The sequence below is a fragment of the Terrapene carolina genome, unplaced genomic scaffold (genome assembly GCF_002925995.2).
Source record: "Terrapene carolina triunguis isolate 2854851 unplaced genomic scaffold, T_m_triunguis-2.0 Scaffold88, whole genome shotgun sequence".
Taxonomy (NCBI): domain Eukaryota; kingdom Metazoa; phylum Chordata; order Testudines; family Emydidae; genus Terrapene; species Terrapene triunguis.
The window spans coordinates 29374868-29398163 of record NW_020664439.1 but is presented as its reverse complement, the minus strand read 5'-3'; the positions used below and the strand labels follow the sequence as shown (position 1 = coordinate 29398163).

The 23296-nt window shown below is 39.9% G+C and overlaps 1 protein-coding gene across 6 annotated transcripts in view; it reads right to left on the bottom strand.

The window, feature by feature from the left end:
* Positions 1 to 4288: 4288 nt before the first annotated feature.
* LOC112103345 (schwannomin-interacting protein 1) overlaps positions 4289 to 23296 on the bottom strand; it is a 391826-nt gene continuing 372818 nt past the window's right edge. For all 6 annotated transcript variants that reach the window (XM_026650013.2, XM_026650012.2, XM_024195053.3 and 3 more), the window contains 5 exons: positions 17881 to 17998; positions 16732 to 16929; positions 14243 to 14366; positions 9213 to 9306; positions 4289 to 5455 (listed from right to left, as the gene is read on the bottom strand). In XM_026650013.2, the coding sequence (XP_026505798.1) occupies positions 5404 to 5455; positions 9213 to 9306; positions 14243 to 14366; positions 16732 to 16929; positions 17881 to 17998 (586 nt within the window). In that variant the 3' untranslated portion in view covers positions 4289 to 5403. The remainder of the gene's footprint in view (positions 5456 to 9212; positions 9307 to 14242; positions 14367 to 16731; positions 16930 to 17880; positions 17999 to 23296) is intronic.

Here is a 23296-nt window from a genome sequence, read left to right as displayed (position 1 = left end):
TTAAACCCTGGTTCACTTTTTAACATTTTTTAAAACAAATATTTTAGTATGAAATCAACCAAAAATGAGAACTTTAACTGCTATGCTAGTCAGCTAAATGGTTAATGTAGAAAAAATAACCCCCCACCAAGCACACAATGACCAGCACTGTAAAGGCATTGGGTATCCCCCTCCTGACCACAGGGAGGCATAAACATGCAAACACTGCATAAGTCTTGGTAAGATATCACTGATATGGAACAAATATTAACGTTTCAAAGACTCACAAGAAACTCTTGTTTTAAAAATGTAATTTAATCCATTAATTCTACAGCAGTCATCATACACATCAGCACAATACTTAAGTACATTGGACAGGTATCCAAGAAAGATGCAATTACCTAGCAATATTCTTTTGTTAAAAAAGAAAAAAGAAACAAACTTCTAAAGATGTAACAGGAAAAATATTGGTTACAATGAACAGCAGGTTAATTGACTAAACATGTCACTACTTTTCATTATCAAGTTAAAGGCACTTATCATGTTAAACTCCAATTTGTCTAGGCTTCCTGTCTCAAGTGCCCTGAAAGCTAGAGAGGACCGAAGGCCAGATTCTGATCTCTCCTCCCTTGCTGTAAAGACAGCATAACTCCATAGAAACTAGGGTATGTCTGAGATCAGAAAATGGCCCTTAATATGCAGGCGGTGTTATAACTCTTTAGTGTCCCACAAGCCATTTGGCTAGAAGCAAATGTATCTTGCCACAACTGTTGTCTGCTCTGACAGCACTGGCAAAGGTTTCCTGGCATTTGGACTGTATGGTCATGGCCCAGTTCTCCTCTCACTTGTGTCTGTTTGGCACTGATGTAATGGCATTGATCTCAATGGCATTATCCCAGATTTATACCAGAGAAAATGAGAAGAGAATCAGGCCCTAGCTCGCTGGATCATAAATATGAGCCAACTGCTGCACTCAGTTGCTTATATACCATTGGGCCTGGGACTGGTGAGTCTTTGCTTGCCTGAAACAATTCATTATTCCTCATTCATGATGGGCCTATTGCTCACCTCTGTCCCAATTATTTCACAGCAATGAACCAAAACAAATAAAATGGAGCAGATGCCTGCATGCTTGGCCATGCTGTGCTGTTAAATGAATGGCTGTTGTGCAGAGCTGTACAAGTTAAATTATCTATTGCAGTCCTGATTGCTATGCTGGACCACATAGTTGGAGGAAAGCTCTTTAGATGTTTTCCAAATCCTCCCCTTGGATTCATGAGTGGTATGGATTGTGTGTATTTAATGGGAGCTACATGCAGGCAAGCATATGAGGGCTGAATTTGTCCCTTTTCTGTAGTCAAGGGGGATTTTCTAAGTGAGCATTGAGCAAAAAAATAACTCAGATCTGGCTGCCCCTTCTTTTAAAAACCTGCAGAGGGAACTGAGGTGTGTGGGGGAAATGTGGGAAACATCACAAAGGCTACCTTGCACTTTCCCAAGATTATCGGGTTTAGGAGATGGGGGCAGGATTTGTTGACGAGCAGAATAAATGGACTTTGGGGATGGTGACTGACTGCCAGAATCTGTGATCTCTAGTGGCTGACTGGATGTCATAGCCAACCATGCAAAGGCCTTTCCGTAACTTCAGGTTTAGGGCCCCCTCATCCTGTCCCTAGATAGCTTGGCTTCATATGCTGACAGACACAGCTATACTTTCATATCCTTGGAACAACCATTGTAGGAGATTTGCAGCCTTTGGCTGTATTAACTTTTGAGCCCATTTCCTGCCATTTGGTGGGAGAGGGTGGAGACTATATGCATCTGGCACTCCCACCATCTACATGAATTCCTGTTTCCACAAAGGGCTTTTTGTGCAGTCCAAAGATTGTGCCATGTCTGCAGCTGTCTTCCCCATGCCCCAATTTTGGGTGAGAATGGGGAGAGGGACTCATTCAGACAGGAAGATCTGAGCCTGAACACAGAGCACAGGACTTTGCACCTTTGAAAGCCAAGAAGACTGATGCTCTTTGCAGGGATGGGGTGAATCAGAGATGGAAAAGGCCTATTGACTTATCTATTCATTCACGTGCAAGGGCCAGGATTGCTTCTAATAATGTATTTTCTAGTGCTTCATGGAAAAACTGTCCCTTTATGGAGCATTCGGGTCTAACCACTGTTGTGGGGGTTCACTGTTCTCTAACAAATGGATTGAACAGCAAATCACTTTTAGGGATGTATTCTTGCTTTGATACAGGCTTGCGACTCCAATTATTTTTAATAGGATTTGTGTCTGCATATTGCAGGAAGGAATCCCATTAAATCTTCAGTGCTACACTTAGCAGGAAATTAATTCTTTATAATAAATCAATACATAATGACTGAAGTACAGCTTCTCATAGAACACAGCAGCACTTGCAGTCGAACTGCCAGACATGTTCAGTTGGGCCTTGAGGTTCATCCAATGACACTATTCATGAGACATATTTGTCTCCATTGCACATATTCATTTATTATAGCATCTCAGTAGTGTTATATAATCTGAAAGTCTTTATCAGAGATGAAGGTATGTGAGAGAGGTGTTACTATTGTAACTTTATTACTGTATGTTATCACACACACCTAGAGCATACCAGGATTTTATTTAGCTTAGCCCAAAGTTTTCAAATTTGGGGCCTCCAAGACAAGCACTTTAAATCCACAGTTAGGCACACAAATAAATGGCCCGGTTTTCAGAAATACTGAGCATCAACAACTCCAATGTCTTTAACAGAAACTGCAGGTGCTCAACACATCTGAAAAACAGGCCACATAAATAAGTATCTACATTTATGTGCCTAATTCTGGTCTCCAAATTTGACAGTTTTGGCCTTAGAGCACTGAAGACATGGAACTTTACAAAGCAGAAATATAAAAATAGTTGAAACCACAGTGTGCACACAATGTCAAGACAACCAAGAGATACAGGGAAATAACATCCAAAATATTTTTTCTGCATAGATTCAAAGAAAGCAAAATAAATAATCTTAATTTTACATTCCTGTTTTATATGTATTCTATAGGCTAGCTCAGCGGTTCTCAAACTCTGTACATGCTATAGATCACTTCTTAAAATAGAGATGAGCTCTTTCCTGGACACTTCCCCCTTCCAATTTCCTAATCACAATTCAAGTTTTGGTTACTTGCAAAACTAGTCTCAGAACAGTATTAAGGAGACAGAATGAAAATCAACTTCTTAGTACACTCCCACATTTTTTTCATCTGCTATTTACTCCCTATCTCTGGATGCACAGAAGGAGTTTACAGGTGGGATTTTCAAAAGCACACAGTGCTAGCCTAACTCTGCTCCACTGAAGTTAGCTGAAGGGAGCAGTTATATCAACACTGAGCACTTCTGAAAATCCCACCCTCTGCTTATTAGTACTAAATCTCTCCTTGGTGCCTTTCCGCACCAGCTTTCATCTGCACTTTGGTCATATCCGCCTGTGTGTTTGCTCTCTCTCCACTTTAGGTGTCATCTCTATATTTGAACCCAGAGCAACACCAGACAGAGAGCATCCTGATGCAGCCATGTGTGCTTCATTTATTCAGTTTAAAAATAAAGTCCTGGACAGGACTACAAACGGCAGGGAACATCACCAACTGGAGACTGACAGATGCTTCACTAGCATGACATGCCTCCCGAAGGGATCCGCAGATTAGTTTGAGAACCCCTGTGCTAACTTCAACTTAGTACAAAACTGTAGTGGCAAATTCAGAGCAATGACATTCTTCCTGCCAGACTTAAAGGAAAAACTGAACACTTCCCTCTTGAAAAGCTGCAGAGCAGCAAATATTTTCTAATAATAAAATACAGAATGTACATCAGTGCTAGAAAGTGTGATCCATCTACTCCCTACTAAAGCAAATGCCATCTGCCACGTGAAGACTACACCTATGCCACAAAGAGAAGTTTCTTACAACATAGTAGGGCTCTGTTAAAAAAAAAAAAACCTACCAAACTCCGCAGCGTTTTTGTGCCTCATTTATGGACTGCATAATTGCTAAGATAAAACAAATGTAAATAAATAATTTTATAAAATACATTCTTCATGTGAGGTGAAATTTTAATGTAACATATGGCTCTGTTAAAGCATCCTGAATAATTCGTTAGCCATAACCTTTCTCAAGATAAATGTGTCACACCTCCGAGAAAAAATAATTAAAGCAAAATGTAAAAGATAACCTGTTTTGCATAATGTATATTTCAGCTGCTGGCTACAGCTATCTAGTACTAGGTAAAGATAGATTGACCTGGTATGTCAGCATGAAATCAAAGACTGAAGAGAATTATTTGTTTATCTAGTCAGTCCTTGGTGCCCAGACAGATGTAGCAGATACTAAACTGATGAAGACACTGTGATCTCAGCCAAAAGGTAGCGAAGTGGTTAATTACCATACATGATACATTTAGTGTGTTAAGATTTTGACACAGTTATATTTTTGACAGTTGGTGAGTTATTTGAATATTTAGCCACAGACATTAAAATATAAAAACATCTACTGTATGTGCCTGCTGATTCTAACAACAGTCATGATATTAGGATTCCCAGTGAATATTATATATAAGAATATCCTAAGTCCATGTCACATATACTTTATGAACTTACAAATAAATAGATCTACAAAAATCTGGTCTTGTCTCCTTTCTCTCTCTCTCTCTCTCTCTTTTTTTTTTTTTTTGTAAAATGCAATATGCAAAAAAGCTCTTTCTGGTGATGAGAAATTAGGAATTGCACATTTAGTAGGATGAATATATTACTGGTGCAACACCTAAGTCAACCACTAGTCAACAAAAAGACATCATATGAAACAAAATTTTAAATTTTATTTTACATATTTATACATAAAACTTTCAAGGTAACTCTCTGAATCCAACTGAATGTTAATAGCACATCTAAAAATGAATGTCAGGTAGTCAACATTCACAAAATGTTGAAAACTGATTAAAATATACATATTACTGAACGCTACAATTTCACTATGAGGCAGGCATTTTTTTTTCTTTTTACTTGTATAGCACCGTCAATTACAGTTTCTTTGTTTAAAACTACAGTGAAGAATAAAAAGTAGTCAATGGTAAAATACTGTTCAACTTAAAATCTCTAAACAAACAAAAATAAAGGTAAACTACCTTTTCTTCTTATCCATGGTTTGTAATGTTATAAGTACTGTACATTTTTGTAATAATATTATTAAAATGCCTGATATTTAGTGGCACAAATAAAAAATTAAAATAAATTAAGGAGCAGAGGCCAATCACTGGACATAAAGCTTCAGACATTATCAATGACTAACACTCATTTTCTTGTGCGCCACCTTGAGCATCAGCATTTGTACAACCACAGAAGCAAAATAAATGCTAGCGTATTCTGATGGCTTCTTGCTTTATTTTGCTGGCATTTTCTCTGCCATGTGCTTCTGCTGACTTTCAGCATGTCTGGGGAGGGGAAAAAATGCTATGTTACTCACTACCAAGAAAAATTAAATGGACTGTTCAACATCTTAAAACATACTTCGACCTAAATAAGGCTTCCCCAATGAAGAGAATATTAAGCAATCAAATATTACTGTGTTCAGATTAGCTTAGTGTAACATTTCTTTCATGACCTTGGTCTGGTTACCTAGTGTACAATACATGCTGAGAGGAAAGAAACATTCCTTAGACTAAAGGAAACTCCTGGGATCATATAACCTGCAAACATTTTCCCTGCTCCCACCCAAGGAATTAAATTTGTTAGTTTCAGAACAATTAGACGGTGTAACAAGCTGAGGAATTAGCCAGGAATTAGGGTTGACACTGCATCCCTTGCCCTTTGGTGACATGACTATACAGAGTAATATTACAAAGTGTAACAACGAAATACACTGATATAGAAGATGTCAAAGACACTTCTAAACGTTTAATGCTTTCAGAATGCTGAAATGTTTTTGGAAGCACAGAAAAAGAAAAGATGGCACATCAAGCAAACACTGCAAGGTATACAATGATAGTAAGTGGTGTAAATCATTGTGCAAATTCATATTCCTGCAGTACCCATCACAACAAAAAGTACATAACATCCTAAATACTATTTGACAACACAAGCAGCACTCATTACTAGGAACTCTCAGAACTGATTACTGTCCAACCACTACAACTAGATAATCCACTGCTGTTTGTCCCAAAGTACTGGGTAGTAGAGGCGTTAGCTGCTCTACTTCAGGGTGTGGTCAGCCCTGCTCATGTGAGCCGAGTGCGACTGGCTCCAGCTGGTAGCACCCAACAAGGGCCCCTGCTCAAGTAATGAGCAAAGATCAACAACAGGGTGGAGCTGTGGCGGGACCAGGGGGGCGCGAGCACCCACCGGCACCGGGGAAAGTTGGTGCCTATGGCCATCATTGTACTAGGGTAAAGGATCTCACACTGAGTGAAGGAACTACAGGTTGATTTCATTGCTATCAGTCCCTGGAAAGGTCTGCACTTGTGTTCTGCTTGGTAGGATACAGCCGCTCCTTAACAGACGACATTGCTGTGGACAATCAGATTTCACTAATGAGTGGTCGACAACAGATGCTGTCCTTACTCCCTGGCTTCTGGCTGAGCTGCACAGAGAATTTAACTGCCTGCTTCATGTGGCATATATAGACATCAAAGCAGCTTTTGATTCAGCTGACAGATCAGCACTTCGGTTTGCACCAAAAGGTCTTGGCACACCAGATATTCTGATAAATCTGGTGCACGATCTTCACAACAGTACCAATGCGAGTGTGTGTGCTGGTCAACTGCTTTCACTGGATTTCTACACAACCTCAGACATGCAGTAGGGATGTATTCTCACCCCAGCAGTATTCTGTTGCGCTATCAAATGGATATTAGGACTTGCAACTCCATGTCGGAATCAAGGTTGGTCAAAAAGTGTTCACCGACCAAGACTATGTTGATGACACTGCCTTGCTTGTGGACAAGCCAGAGACTTTCAGCCCTGCTTTTCAAAGTTTCTAAGATGCCGCCCCCATTATGGGGTTGTACATCTCATGGCAGAAGACCAAGGTCCAGAACCTGAGCTGGGTCACCAGAACCCCGATGCAGGTGGGTTGTACAATGCCATCAGCCGTGGTCATGGTGGCTCGCGTAACGCTTCTCAGAAGACCATGCGTGTTTGATGATAATGGGGAGAAGTGCCTACAGGCCAACTCCAACCCCTCTTTCCTGTAAGTTCACCCAGGCAGGTGTGCTACTGCTGACTTGGAGGGGGCCTGGATGAATGCGAGGATGCCCAAATTGTACAGCTGAGAACCCTGCTCTGAATGAAGTCACTGTAAGACAGCATGCAGGGGCAGATCAAGTATCTATTACTGTGCAAATCCTTCAACCCCAAAAGGTGGGACTATGTAATAGACCAAGGCCAGGCAGAGAATTTTCACTTAAATGGGAAATTCTCTGGCACATAACAGTTATTTTGCATAAAGCTATGTTACAATGCACTTGGGATCTCTAACAGATATTAACTTGTGTATGCCCGAAAGGAGACTTTATAATTATTCAGCTCCACTCCTAACCCCAAATCCTCTTCAGTTTTACTGTTATTCTGTTAATTACCACATAGTGACTGTGCACATGCAAGATTTCTAAATGAGGAGGCTTTACTTGTGATTGCAACAGAGGTGAGCCAGGACTGCAATATTTAAAAGCACCCATAGGTGGCATGTAAACTTCTTTGAATGATGGTATTTGACTTAACTACACTCCAATTACCATATCATTTATGACAAAACTTTTCCTAGGTAGTGGCTAACTCTATTTCAACCAAATATAATGCAACAAAAAGGTCTTTAAAAAAATAATAAAAATCAAACATTACACACCATTTCCCCCCCTTTTCCATATAATCAAAATGGAGTTCTGAAAATATCATTTTAAAATAGACTTTGTTTAAAAATGTTTATTCAGAAAGATTTTTAAAAACTATTACAAATTCTTTTGGCGTCCCATACAATTTTACATGGGAAGTTTAATGCTGCAGTGCTGAAAATACTAGCTCTGACCAATATGCACTGGAAATAATCCAACATCTTTTTAATCTTTATTATGCAGAAACCTTTAAAATCTGCCATAATATTATACAAGTTAAAAATATCCCTTAAATCATGTCAGAGACGATGGATTAAGTGGATTTAATGCCTGTATTCTGGCATGTTTTCTCTCAATCCACTGCTTAATATTGTTCTATCTCCTTGCAATCCTTCTGGTTGCAAAGTCTACCTCATCTAGCCTGCACCACACAAATCCTATGGGGATTTTTTTTTTTAAACCTTTTTGATGCGTTGGGATTAAAACTTTCTGGCAGCACCAAAGCAGATTTATTCTTAACTAGCTTCTATTCTCTACCTTTCAGAAATGACAGTGCCAGGCCTTGGTAAAGCAAAACATCAAAATTTTGGTCTCTAGGGATATGGAGTTGGACAGCTAGTTGATATTTCTCAGCAGAAAGTTGCTGAAAATATTTAGGATTGCCTGTGGCTGAATTATTTTGCTATTGTTGCAGAAATGGCCTTAAAGTACTGTAACCCTGATGGAGACCACTGTGTAAAAAGATATCCAAAGAGTTAAAAGTCATGCCCAGAGGAAGATATAGTCCCTGGCTCCAGCCTGCTGCTCTTCCCCAAAGTTAACCCAGGTTTCCCATTTCCTAGCGGTAATCATCTCTGAAGTTCCACTTATTTTACTGTGAGTGCTTTTAGAGAAAATTGTGGCTTAGTTTTAGACATGAATTGGGTCCAAGAATAGGAACCTTCATCTGGTGAATGATATATCATTAAGTAACAGCAATTACTTAAATATTATTCTGTATTGATTAGTAATTGATTTTTTTTATTGCTCAAAGCACCCACTTACCTTGGCAGTGGGTTCTAATATAGATTTCTAAATAAAACACACAAAATAATGGTATGACTTGCAATAAAAAATATGTAATGGAGGATCAAAGTGGTAACTTCTCAAGTTTTTAATGCTTACACTGGTGATCCAATATGAATTTTGCAAAAGGAAGATTTGTTCATTTCAGCCGCTCTGTGACAGCTTACAGATACATGGTTTACCCATCACCACCAACTTTTAGGCCTGGCATTCTACCCAAATATTGCTCCAAAACATAGAAAGTATATTAAACTTGGAATATTCTTAGCAGCAGTGTTTAACAGAAGACTTTACTAACCTGGTCAAGTCTTCAATGTCTACCAGCATTGCATCCTGCTCTGTGTGCAATTCATCTCGAATAAGAAGCAGCTGCACCAATTCTTCATTCAAGCCTGGTACCAGAGACAAGGAGTTTATAATTTAATTCAATCATAGATTAATGATTAGGGAATCTGTTAGCTCATCTTAAATCATTATGTTGCATATAGTAAACAACTGCTTACATGGAGAAGCAGAAAGATTCCCTACGTAAGGTTTTGGTCTCCATAAAAGGAAGCATATCGCAAAATGGAATAGAAGTAGTGATTATCTATATTACTAATAGAGCTATAACAAATACGCACTTTTAACTACTATGGGTCTCATGAAATAACTGAATGTAGCATCCTCTCAACTCAAACTTTAGGTTTTAGCTAATCCATCTACTTAAAGACAGTTGGAAAAGCCTTTTGGTCAGAGTAGCCTCTACCCACTAAGAAAAAATAAATCACTCATTAGGAAAAAGTATGTGAAAAAATAACCTAAAGTAATCCCAGAAGATGATGTCTCTAGAGCATAACGAGCTTCCTGGAACTCTCCCCTTCTCAATGCTGCCATAACTGCAAGCCTGACACTGTTCTGTAGCCCAGAAAATCTGCATCCTAATCTGAACACAGACCTTTTCTGTTCAAAAAGAAGAATGGAAATGAAACTGTGTGAAGAAAAAGGGCAGTATTTCCAAACAGCTCAGAGAAATGAAAGAGCTGTACTTCAGTAAAAGAAATCAGTGGCAGATTTGTGGTAATGGCAGACATCTTGAATACTGCAACAGACTTTCTGACCTCTTGCAGCCTGTAAACAAAAACCTGTGGTTGATATCTACTTATAAGTTAAGGAATGTAGTGATTCTAAGCAAAAATACAGCCAACATGTGACGCAAGTGACGGTGGGTAACTATATAAATGTTACAGGATGTTTGTTCTGCTTTGCCTGGAATAAAATACATTGCAATTCAGAATGGAGTGCAGGTGGGTTCTTCCTTAATATAGCAAAATGATATGGTGAATCATTCTGGAGAGTGGTAGGGGACTACTGAGTTTCTGACTGACTGCTAGCTAATCCAGAAAACACCACAAAGGAAAGTGCGCTTGCTCCTTCGCGTGCACACACAAAATCTGCCTTTCAAGCTAGAAGCCACACACCACAATTCAACAGATAATGGTAAACAGAAAGGGACCTGGGTGGGGAGCAGTCAAGAACAAAAATGATGCCTGAATGAAATGTTCAGAATAAAAATCTAGTGATATAGGTTGTGGTTCTGTTAATGATTCACTGTCCCACTCAGAAACCGAAAATAACTGAATCACAGTAAAACTGATTTTTGATTGATTCTCTCCTTTATGTGCCATTCACAACATATGTTCTAAACAGCTTGACTGGTGTCCTAGAATATAAAACGAATATTCCAGTAGGGTTGCTCAAAAACAGCAGCCTCTGTTGCAGGACTTCAGGGAAAAATCATTTGTATCCCCAGCAGAGCACCATGACAGTAATTAACGAGCACAACAATCTAAGGAGCAGTACAGTGCCCAAAAAACATTTTTGACTTAGAGCCACCAGAATACCCTCATCCAAAATTAATTAATTCTTAACAATAGGAGGTGGACATCCCTTGGGAAAAACTCTGTATCTATCAGACAGCAAGGAGAGATTGGGGGAAGGGGGGACACATGACACTCTCTTCACACACAAATGTATGTGATGCATTTTTATTATTTATTATTAATGCATTAAAACATAGAATCATAGGACTGGAAGGGACCTCGAGAGGTCATTTAGTCCAGTCCTCTGCACTCATGGCAGGACTAAGTATTATCTAGACCATTCCTGACAGGTGTTTCTCTAAACTGCTCTTAAAAATCTCCAATGATGGAGATTCCACAATCTCCCTAGGCAATTTATTCCAGTGTTTAACCACCCTGACAGTTAGGAAGTTTTTCCTAATGTCCAACCTAGACCTCCCTTGGTGCAATTTAAGCCCATTGCTTTTTGTCCTGTCCTCAGAGGTTAAGAAGAACAATTCTTCTCCCTCCTCCTTGTAACAACCTTTTATGTATTTGAAAACTGTTATCGTGTCCCCTCTCAGTCTTCTCTTTTCCAAACTAAACAAACCTAATTTTTTCAATCTTCCCTCATAGGTCATGTTTTCTAGACCTTTAATCATTTTTGTTGTTCTTCTCTGGACTTTCTCCAATTTGTCTACATCTTTCCTGAAATGTGGCACCCAGAATTCGACACAATACTCCAGTTGAGGCCTAATCAGTGCAGAGTAGAGCGGAAGAATTACTTCATGTCTTCCTTACAACACTCCTGCTAGTACATCCCAGAATGATGTTCGCTTTTTTTGCAACAGTGTTTCACTGTTGACTCATATTCAGCTTGTGGTCCACTATGACCCTCAGATCCCTTTCCACAGTACTCCTTCCTAGGCAGTCATTTCACATTTTGTATGTGTGCAACTGACTGTTCCTTCCTAAGTGGAGTACTTTGCATTTCCCTTATTGAATTTCATCCTGTTTACTTCAGACCATTTCTCCAGTTTGTCCAGATCATTTTGAATTTTAATCCTGTCCTGCAAAGCACTTGCAGCCCCCTCCCAGCTTGGTATCGTCCGCAAACTTTATAAGTGTACTCTGTATTCCAGTATCTAAATCATTGATGAAGATATTGAACAGAACTGGACCCAGAACTGATCCCTGCGGGACTCCACTCGTTATGCCCTTCCAGCATGACTGTGACGTTGCAACATAACAACAGGGGAGAGAAAAAGACATTTTGAGGAATAGAAAAATATGTCTGTGATGGGGTGCACTTGCCATGCACTGGCCAAGAAGGGGTTAGCCCCACACGCTGGGTGGAGGAAGCCCTGCCCCCTCGCCCCTGCTGGGCATGCTCCAATTGGAGCAACAGTATAAAAGGGAGCAACTCAGCTCAGGCTGGGCTTACTGTTGAGGAGGGAGGATGCACCTTGCAGGCTCCAGCCCGGGAGCTGTGGAAGCCCCAGACCGTGGAAGCCAGAGGCGCCGAGACCCAGGCGGACACCCAAGCACCTGCGGAAGCCCAAGGAAGGATGGAGCTGCACAGGTAGAGGAGCCCAAAAATCCTGGAGATGCCCGGACCACTGCATAAGGGAAAGGGTAAGAAGTAGCCCAGGGGGACTAGTCATTGTGCTGGGTGGCATCAGCATGTTTCGTTAGGCTTCCCACTGACTCGATGGGGAGCACACTTGTCACTCCCAGGCTCCATCCCGTCCCTACTGGCCACTGGGCCACACAGCCCTGTGGAGGAGGGCAGCCTTATTGATTCTGGCCACTACGCTGCACAGTCCAGTGGAGGAAGGCAGTCTTATTGACCTGGGCCACTCAGTCATACTGCCCTGAGGGAAGGGCAGACATATTGACTTTGGCTGCCAGGCCACTTAGCCCCACGAGGAAAGACGACCATATAGACTTTGGCCATTAGGCTATACTGCCCTGAGGATAAGGTAGTCAAGTGGCCTTAACCATGGGGCTACAACGCCCAGCCCTTGTCCCGTCCCAAAGAGGGAGGGGATGCACTTGCCCTGCAACAATGTCCATACAAAAAAATAAAAATTGGTAGTTTCTAAAGCTAGCTTTAATTAACTAGACTGAGAGTTGACAATGCCCCCTTAAGTCCTGGAGCAGTACTGCCTGAGGAGCAGTAATTGTTTTAGATATGATTTTTAAAAAGCCGGATTCTGTAAGGTGTTGAGAACCCACAAATGCAGGGAAGCCTGGTTTTCAGATCTTGCAGGAGCTGCTCAGCACTTTAGGATATTGGGCCTTGCAGGCTATTGGATATCTCTAAATAGATCAGAAGGGAACAAGGTTGGACATTAGGAAAAAGTTCCTAACTGTCAGGGTGGTTAAACACTGGAATAAATTGCCTAGGGAGGTTGTGGAATCTCCATCTCTGGAGATATTTAAGAGTAGGTTAGATAAATGTCTATCAGGGATGGTCTAGACAGTATTTGGTCCTGCCATGCGGGCAGGGGACTGGACTCGATGACCTCTCGAGGTCCCTTCCAGTCCTAGAATCTATGAATAAGAACTTACCGTATATACTCGATCATAAGCCGGTTCGTTTATAAGCCGACCCCTCAAGATGGATAAGTAAAATGGAAAATTTTTATGACCCGTTCATAAGCCGACCCTATAATTTAGGGGTCAGCAAACTTTGGCTCCCGGGCCTTCAGGATAAGCTGCTGGTGGGCTGAGATGGTTTGTTTACCTTGAGCGTCCGCAGGCACGGAGGTAAACCTAAGTAAACAAAGTGTCCCGGCGTGCCAGCTGCTTACCGTGATGAGCTGGGACAGCAACTGTTGGGGAAATTTTTTGGGGGGGCGGGAGAAGCTGGGGTCAGGGGAGTAACCCCTGTGGCTGTGTTAAAAACCGATGGCCCTGTGTCCCCGTTTTTCCTTGTTTGGTTTTCCCCCAAATCAGTAGGATTCTGCCCACTGATGCCTAGAACAGTCAGTGAAAGTTTGGAATTGATTGGATGCGGCATTTAAAAATTATCACATTACATACAGACAGCAGTGCTGGTGAGTTGAGTTTAAGGCCCACACAAGTTCGGCCAAATATGATTTTTCAAGTTAATACATCAAAATGAACACACAAGATTTACTTTCTTCCTATGGTAGCATACATATTGCACTTTTTCCCACACCGAGGGCCGGCTCCAGATTTTTGCCGCCCCAAGCAGCGAAGGGGGGGGGGAAGCCGCGATCGGCGGCATTTCGGCGGCTGCTCTACTGCGCCGCTTCATTCTTCGACGGCAATTCGGCAGCTGGTCCTTCCCTCCAAGAGGGACTGAGGACCTGCTGCCAAATTGTCGCTGAAGACCCGGACGTGCCGCCCCCTTCAATGGGCCGCCCCAAGCACCAGCTTGCTCCGCTGGTGCCTGGAGCCGGCCCTGCCCACACCTAAGTTAATGTACTATAGCTAATTTAAAGGAAAATACCAAAGAATTAAAACAAAAATCACTTACTTTCTATTTGTGAGTGGAGATCATTGACTATCACTTGTAGCTGCCCAATAGTCATATCTCTCAGGTCAGTGGGTTTTAAACTTCTTTTCATCAAGCATTCACTTATATGAGGCATATGTGGCAGCTAAAGATGGATTAAAAGCCTTTTAGGTTATTATTACTTCAAATGGTTTATATTTCTAAATAAAAATAATAAAAAATGTGTTGACATTCCAAGTACTACCCTCCCCTTTCCCCATCCCCTACCATGCACATGCTTTCATGTAGCCATAGAAAGCCCATTTACTGAGACTTCCAAAATGAAAACTTGTGATTAATGTTTAAGTCAACCTTTCAAAGGAAAGAACAAGGATGAATAAATCCTTTTATGAGAAACTGTCACAAAAATAATCATCCTCCCCGTAGTTATAACCTTCTAGCTTCATCGCTTCATTTCCCCCACAGATATCACTCCATAAATGACCCAATACAGTGACCCATCTTGACTCTGCAACTACTGATTGAAATTTCATACCTAAATCTCTTGCCTTGTATGCAGTTATACATGGTAACTGCACATCCCTTTGGCATATATGGATATTCCTAACTGAGCCATTTCTAAAACACTAAGAATCAAGCTTAAAACAAAGCGTTTAGCCACTGGACTGTATCTACATCATCACAATATAAACGTTGATGTGCCATTAAACTAGACAAGTGTCAACTTAAATAGAAACATTCTTGAGAAAAGTCATCTAAAAAGACAGCTGTTACCAATTACTGACAGTTTTAAATTAAGATACCATTTTAATTCTCAATCAGCCTTTATGTTTAACACAGGCAGACAGGATAGATGGATGAATGGTTAGCCTTAGTTTTTTGCTGCTCTTCAGAGAGTGATTTATACAATATAGAGTGGGAGAGATTTATTTGAAAACCATTTTAAGTCTGGGATTAATTTTTTCATATATTACATTCCTATATATGTTGGAAGAATGACTATTGAGTTAAGGTCTCATCTTTAAAATGTACGTTCTACTTTCAAGTACTTATTTTTTTGGTTTTCTTTTCATTTCTGCTTAGCAGAGTTTTGTTTCTGCTGCATTCTTTAATTACTAATCTGAACAGATTTGTGAATAGCGGTAGTAATGATTATATATTTATCTCTTAGTTTTCTCTCTAGATACACATTACACACACAGTTAAAAGATTAACAAAGGCTTATATAAAAAGTTAGTTCTAATTTACTGATAACGGGCAGATGCAAATTATCTCCTAAAATAACATTTTGAAAGGCTTAAATGTTATTAAAAATTATATGCATTTTATTTTTCAGCACATGCAGATATATTATTACATGTGAATAAATAGAACTTCACTCGTGGGTAGTTCCACTGACTGCAAAAACATCCTTTGAAGTACTGTATTGTCATGCCTTACTCCATTTCTGAATTTGAATATCTTTATTATTCGGTCAAATCTTCTAAAGCAGTGGTTCTCAACCTTTTTGAGATCAGGACCCATTTGTAAATGTTTATGGGCTGTGGTAACCCAGTAAATAGTCAGGAATGGAGGCCCTGGGGTGGTTTTGGTCAGGTCCTGCCCAGCACTTACCCCACAGTGGCAGGTCCTGTGCTGAGGGGCTGACTGGGCTTGGCTCTCTGCTCTGGGTGTTGCAACCTCTGGGGTTGCAGAGCCAGTCAGGTTTGGCACCGCCCCCCCGGACAAAACTTGTGTGAGTGGATTTGTCACCTGGCTCATGGGGTTGCAGTGCCACTCATTCAAATTTGGCCTACCAGGACTCCCACCATCATGAGGGCTGGGCCAAACCTGACTGGCGCTGGTACCCTAGAGGTTGCAATACACGGAGCAGGGAGGTGAGCCCAGCCAGCCCCATGGGACAAGAGCCACAGGTTGAGAAACCCTGTTCTAAAGTTGGTAATTTCCAGCTGAATAACCTCAGATAATTTTGGAACAACTAGGAAAGAGTTTCCTAAGAATCTCTTTCGCTCTCTCAAACGCACTTATTTATTATTACTTATAAACAAATAGATACACATATATGAACATACAACCTCTAACTTGTAAGACACAGTTTGGCTTCATTATTATAAAATATTAAGTATGGATCTGATCCTGCAAATGTTTACTAGCAGATATAGTGGTTGATCTAAATAAGACTACATGTGGCAGTAAGCACTGCACCCAATAAAATGTGTTTGCAAGATAGCACCTTAAAGCTAGATGACGTTTCATTGTATAGAATTTATTTTCCCTACTTTCTCGGACTGTAATGAGCACTAAAAATTGTTTTCAGTGTATTTTACTCTTTGTAAATAAAAAAATCCTTTGTTCATGTTGTTTTGCATATTTGGATGCACTAGTACAGAATTTGGATAACTGGAAAGAATTAGTTATTCTCAAGTGGTTAAGTATCCCAACAATAAAACAACAAATTAACAACATTTGGTGGTCATTGAATGCATACTGGCCTTTGGTTTGATACTCACAAGATCAGCTACGGGGGATTTTTTCCTGTTCTGCTTTTCCACCTCCACTTGCATTTTGGCCATTGGTTTTGCCATAGCCAAAGCCATTTTGGCTTCAGCTTGCAGTTTCTTTTGTCTAGTGAGAAAATCCATGTCATCTAGGGATTCGGATTCCTCTTCAGTAGTGTCTCTATCAGAGTAGGAGGAGCTTTGCTTGCTCTAGGAAAGTGCACACACATCAGTTGTAAGTGTGTAATAACGTTCACACTTTAAGATAGACAATATTGTAAGAAATTTTAGCTTTAAGCTTTAAAATTTTCATGTATGCAAGTGGTGTGATTTCTTCAGGGGAGATGGAGATAATTTAATTGTATTTATTTGCTCAACAAAATGATTTTTAAACATCAAAAACCATTTTTCAAGACAGGAACACTTAAGTGCTAATGGTAACTTGAGTTTTAGTTAGGGAGAGAAACCTGCTAGATCAGTGAGTGTTTGAAGGCATGGACTGAATCAAACTCTGGGAAATCCCCGGGAGGCCCTCGGGTATTGTTAATATACGGGGAAAGAAGGAATTGTGGCAGATCTGCTAATTTCCTTGTTACAATAATGTTCAGAAGGAAGGGGTGGTGAGAAGCTGATGATGCTCCATGCCATCCCCTTCCTTACTGTTACCAGCCCATAAAAGGAGGGAACTTATTCACATATCTAGCACATCTGAGCTACCTAGGAATATGCAGTTTGTTGTAGTCATGTTGGTCCCAGAATATTAGAGAGAATATGGGTGAGGTAATATCTTATATTGGATCTCTCACCAACATAAGTTGGTTCAATAAAAGATATTACCTCACCCACCTTGTCTCTCTATCTAGAAATAGTTTGCCAACTGCGGCCAGCAGTCAAAATATTTTTACAGATAATCAAGGACTGTTCTTAAGATAACAAGATGGTTATAAAAACTTAACAAGCTCCTTGTCTGCTTATATCATTGCCAGTTTATAACTTTTCCCAATCATAACTTAATTTATACCCATCTTAAATATATTAAGAATGGCACATGCATGTGCTAAAGAATTATTTTAAATGATAGAAGCTCATGTACATATTTGTGCTTTAAAATCTTTTTATTTCTTCAACAAGGCCTTTTGTGAAACTAGTTATCAGACCTACCATTGGAGACAAAGGTGTATCCAAGCTTGTTTCAGTCTTGCTGTCATCGGCATCGCTATCCTTGTCACTACCACTGTCATTTACAAAACAAATCTGCAGGTTCATCCCACTTTGTAGCCTGGAGGAGGAGGAAAGGGACAGGTGTTAGCATGCATACTCTCTCTCAACAACAAATCCAAAGTACTGTCACCAGCAATCACTGTTGCTTAACAAGATGTGCTAACATATTAGCAAATATAGGAGCTCTGACCTAAATCAACACTGAAGGTTTAACTGTCTCTATCAGCATATCCTTCTGAGAGCCAGACTTATTTCTAGCAGAAAAGAAAATGCTAGAGTGCCTTAAGCACAAGTTATTTAACTTTTAAAAAGAATGCCGTCAACTTGATTTTTTTTTCAATTTGTGTAAAAACAAAAAGTGTTTCCAATAGGTTTTTTTTTTTTAAGGGAAGTATTCATTGTGTCTAAAAACAAACATTCCCCATGGTATTATTTGAAACTTAAAGGTTGCAGCACTAAACTTGAAAGTGAAATTGACTATAAACAAAAGTGTAATTGACTTAACTGATTCTCAGTGTTGAAGAGGAGAAAAATATAAAGAGTAAACGAGGCGAGTAAACGAGGAGTATAGTGTCAAGTAAAATTCAGTCACTTTTAATAAATCTAGGGTGTTCTTAGGAACACAGTGAAAGCAATATATTTAACACACAGGGCCAGATCCTCTGATGTGGCGTGGCTGCTTTGCCTTGCAGTGCTCATGAAACTTTATTTATTTATTTATTTATTTGTATTACCAAAGTGCCCAAGAACCCTAGTCATGGACAAGGACTCCATTGTGCTAGGCTTGTACAAACTCAGAGCAAAAATCAAGCTGAGGAGCTGATGGATCCAACACTGGAAGGAAGACCTCAGTACAAGAGAGATCCTCTGATGGCCGAGAACCCACATAGAAGCTCTTGTGCCACTCCCCATCCCTGCTGCTGGCACAGTTTCTCCATCATGCACTGATCTCCAACAAAGAGAAGTTAAATTCCGAAATTCAAGAACCAATTTAACAGCAAAGCCAGGAACAGAACACAGCTTTTCTCGCTGAAAGTCTTGTGCTCTACCACAGTACTGAAACACAACCGCTGATTTTAAATCGTAGTTCCTGTGTTTCAATTAAAAAGCTCGCCAATTCAGTAACGGTACTGTGCTTTTGCTGCCATCTGTTGTTGAATTTTAGTATTTCTAAAAGCTCTACACAGTTTGTCATTATACCTTTCTTGATAGAAAACATGCAGTTTGTAATATAATGCACAACTGCCGCAGTGAAATGATATTCATTTAAGGGTTTAATTTACAGTATTCCTATTAATGTCTTTGTATAACCTGACTGCCTTTCAGACCAGCTCCAACCTAGACATTCCCCTCCACCCCCATTCCTTGTTGGCTCATCTATTATTGTAAACTCTTTGGGGGCGGGAACTGTCTCACATGATGTGTTTGTACAGTACCAAGGGACTGGATCCCTGATCACAATTGCGGCCACTAGGTGCTACTGGGGTACAAAGTAATAGATGTTCCTTTATTGGCAAAAGGCGGCAAGGACCATTGTCAGTCTTTCTAACCTTCTGTGCTGTGAGAGATTTGCCCTTTCCAAGAACACCTACGCTCATTTGTCAACTGAGTTTTTTCCAACTTGATGACTTAGAACAACTCTGGGTGGTGTGGTTTCAAAATGCAGATAATAAGGCAGATCTCTGGGTTTGGGGGGGGGGTGGATTAACAGTTCTAATGCTGAGCTTTGCCCCACTTTTGCTCAGCTAACGGTTATCCCTTTGAGTACTAAATGTATCAGCTGGGGAATTTTAGAAGCAGCATATGCCTTAACTTTATCAACCTTTAATTCAAAGATTCATGGAGTTTAAGGCCAGAAGAGACAATTAGATCATCTAGCCTGACCTGTATATCATAGACCATGAAATTTCATCCAATTGCCCCTGTACTGTGTTTGAATAAAGCATAACTTGTGCTTGGCTAAAATTTATCTTCCAGAAAGGCATCTGGTTTTGATTTGAAGACATCAAGAGATGGATAATCCAGCACCTACTGGGGGAGTTTGTTCCAGTGGTTAATCCCCTTTACTGTTAAAAATGTATGCCTCTTTTCTAATTTGAATGTGTCTGGTTTCAACATCTAGCCATTGGTTTTTGTTATGTCTTTCTCTGCTAGTGTAAAAAGACCTTTAGTACTATTATCTCCTCCCTCCCCCCGCCCAAAAAGATACTTTATACAGTATAGTCAACTAATCTCTCAGTCTTCTTTTTGATAAATTAACCAAATTGGGATCTTTAAGTCTCTCATTGTAAGGCATCTTCTCCATTCTCAAATCATTTATGTGGCTCTTTCCTTCACTCTGTCAACATCCTTTTTAAAATGCTGACACCAAAACTGGACGCAGTAATTCCAGAATCTGTCTCCCCAGTGCCATATGCAGAGGTAAAATCATTTTCAGCTGTTTGTCCATTATGACCCCTAAATTCTTTTTGGAGTTACTGTTTTCCAGGACACAGTCCTCCATTCTGTAGGTATTCTTTGTTCCTATATATCTAACTTGACTATATTAAAATACATTTTGTTTGACTGGCTTACCAAGCAATCCAGCTCTCTCTCTATATGACTGCCTGGTCCTCCTCATTATTTACCACTCTGCCAATCTTTGTATCATCTGCAAATTTATCAGCAGTGACTTTATATTTATTTCCAGATCACTGATGAAAATATTCGTTAGCATTAGGTTTAGTACTGATCCCTGTGGAACCCCCTAGAAACACCCTCTTTCAATGAAGATTCCCCACCAACAAACTACTTTTTGAAATGTGTCAGTTATCCAGTTCTTAATCCATTTAATGTGTGCTTTATTGATATTGCATAATGTTTTTTATTAGCATATCAGCTGTACTGAGTCAAATACCTTTCAAAACTCTACATATATCACATCTGCAGTTATTTTTAATCAACCAAATTTGTAATCTCATCAAAGAATAAAAGCTGTATTTTCCATAAAGCCGCATTGACTGGCCTTAATTATATTACTATCCTTTACTTCTTTACTGGTTGAATCCTGTATCAGCTTTTCCATTATTTTGCCTGGGATTGATCTCAGGTGAACCTGCCTATAGTTACCGGGGTCATCCCACTTGCCCTATTCGAATATTGGCATGACATTAAAACTCTTCCAGTCTTTTGGAAATTCCCTGGTATTCCAAGATTTATTAAAAATTAACATTAGGGGGCCAAAGATCACCTCAGCCAATTATTTTAGGATTGTTAGGTGCAAGTTCATTTAAGATGGAAGTTTATATATAAAATAACATCTGCCTACCCCCCTCCCAGCTCCCACCACAACTTCCTAATCAGAACCAAGATACACAGGAAAACTAAAAAGTTTGTAGGAGATGTTTCTCCTTTTTAAATACAGGGAATTATGTTCACAAATTCCCATGCCTCAAAATGAAAATGAATCCTCTAGCTGGGGCCATTAGGATAGAAGAGCTCTTGTAGGATCAAAAATATCCAGAGCGTCAAAAGGAAAATAGGAGAATTGCCTGGACAGAGTGAAATGAGAAGGCATTTAAAACCACAGGAAATCACCTTAGCACCACTTTGTCTCTGTGGGAATGTAGACACACCTTCTCTTAGGTTAAAGCCTGTAATTCCTTTACATTCCTGGTAGAGGTAGTAACCAAGAACTCTACCCAGGAAAAAGTATGATACTACAGTTAATGGTTTAAGAGTGCACTTTGAAAAGCATTTAAAAATAGGTTGAAGTTTCCAGGTAGATCTGATTGCCTTCTAGCTTGACTGCTGCTGTGCCAATGGTCTCTGCATATTTCACTAACTTTAGCTTCACTTTGAACTTTTATAACTTATAAAATTCTCAATGGCCTATTATGTGAACACTATCTTTCAGAGAAGCAAGGAGCTCTGTCAATCATTCCACTTGCAATATCCCATGCAAGGGCAGATACCATTGCAATCCCTACATGCAAAGGGCTTAAGACTGCTCTGTCCATGCACCCTCAGAGGTGCAAATCATTACAAAGGAGGTGGGGGAAGAAGCTGAGAGAGTGTCTCCTAAGCTACAAAAACTTCCTTCATCTTTTGAGCTCCCTCATGGAGGATGGAAGTTTTTGGTAGTTATCTCAATCAGAGGTGTGTACTGGGAAGGTAAAGAATTGTGCAGGTTTCCCCCCCACCCCCAATATTTTCCTATCCTACTCTTAAATTAAGGGGTGCTGTACTGGGAAAGCGCTGAACTTGATTTATAGACACTGGGGTGTCTGCAGAGAAACGATTCAGATTTAAAGAAAGCTCGTTTCTATGCCCAAACTTTGCACATACTTTCTGTTCTTCCCAGACATGTAGTTTCCATAAGGAAGCTGCGATTTGAGAATTATTCACAATTCTTATTTCACGAAGAATTTCAAATAAGAGGGGGAAGTAAACATATCACTACACACACAACATAGCGTAACTCACAATCACAGGCTCTGATGCATGTCATTCTTTATTCCTTATTCCCAGCAGATTTGCTTATATTCTATTTAGTGGGAATGGTCAGTAGAATATCATTTTCCATTTATTTTAATGGCTCTTTTGATGCATTATTAATATGCAACATAATGATAAATAATTGCACACTGACATTATATCACATTAGGTTTTCAATGGGGTTTAGGCATAAAGAATGAATTACAGCTACCCAGGGAAACCTGTAACAAAATACATTGTTCTACTTTGCTTAATATTGAATTGTTCAGAGAGGGAAACAGGTATAACATGCTGGTTTGCTCAACTCAGACCCCTTTCAAAGGCACAATCTGAGCACCTCAAAAACACAAACAACAACAGAAAAGGCAAACAGTTCAGGTTAGAGAATAAAGAACTCACATGGGAGATAACTGTTAAAACTAGATTCTATTGATTGTGATATATTAAGAACAGCTGTATTATTCAGGTCAGATTAAAGTGCTACACAGATTTAAAGAAGGGACTGACTGTTAGGTTTAGCAAGTGATTACACTGAGAGGGGAATTTGCAAAATTGAGACATTGAGCTGGATTCTCCTCCTCCCCCCCAAAAAAGCCTCCTGTTAGGATACATGGCTGGAAAACATAGAAAACAAGAAGCTTTTTCAGATGATGGCTTTTCAGATGTGTATATTGTCACGTCTCCTGTGGGCTGTTGCAGCTCAGTTTGCATGGAGACCTGTTTAGGGTTTTTATTTTTATGCCTGCCTACATTGCCACCAGCAATGGCCATTCATATCTTATTCATAACACCTAAATAAAATTCCAGAGTAATAAAATGTTAACATGGATAAATGCCTTTACTGCCATTATTTGCTCTCACAATGAACATACTTCAGAAC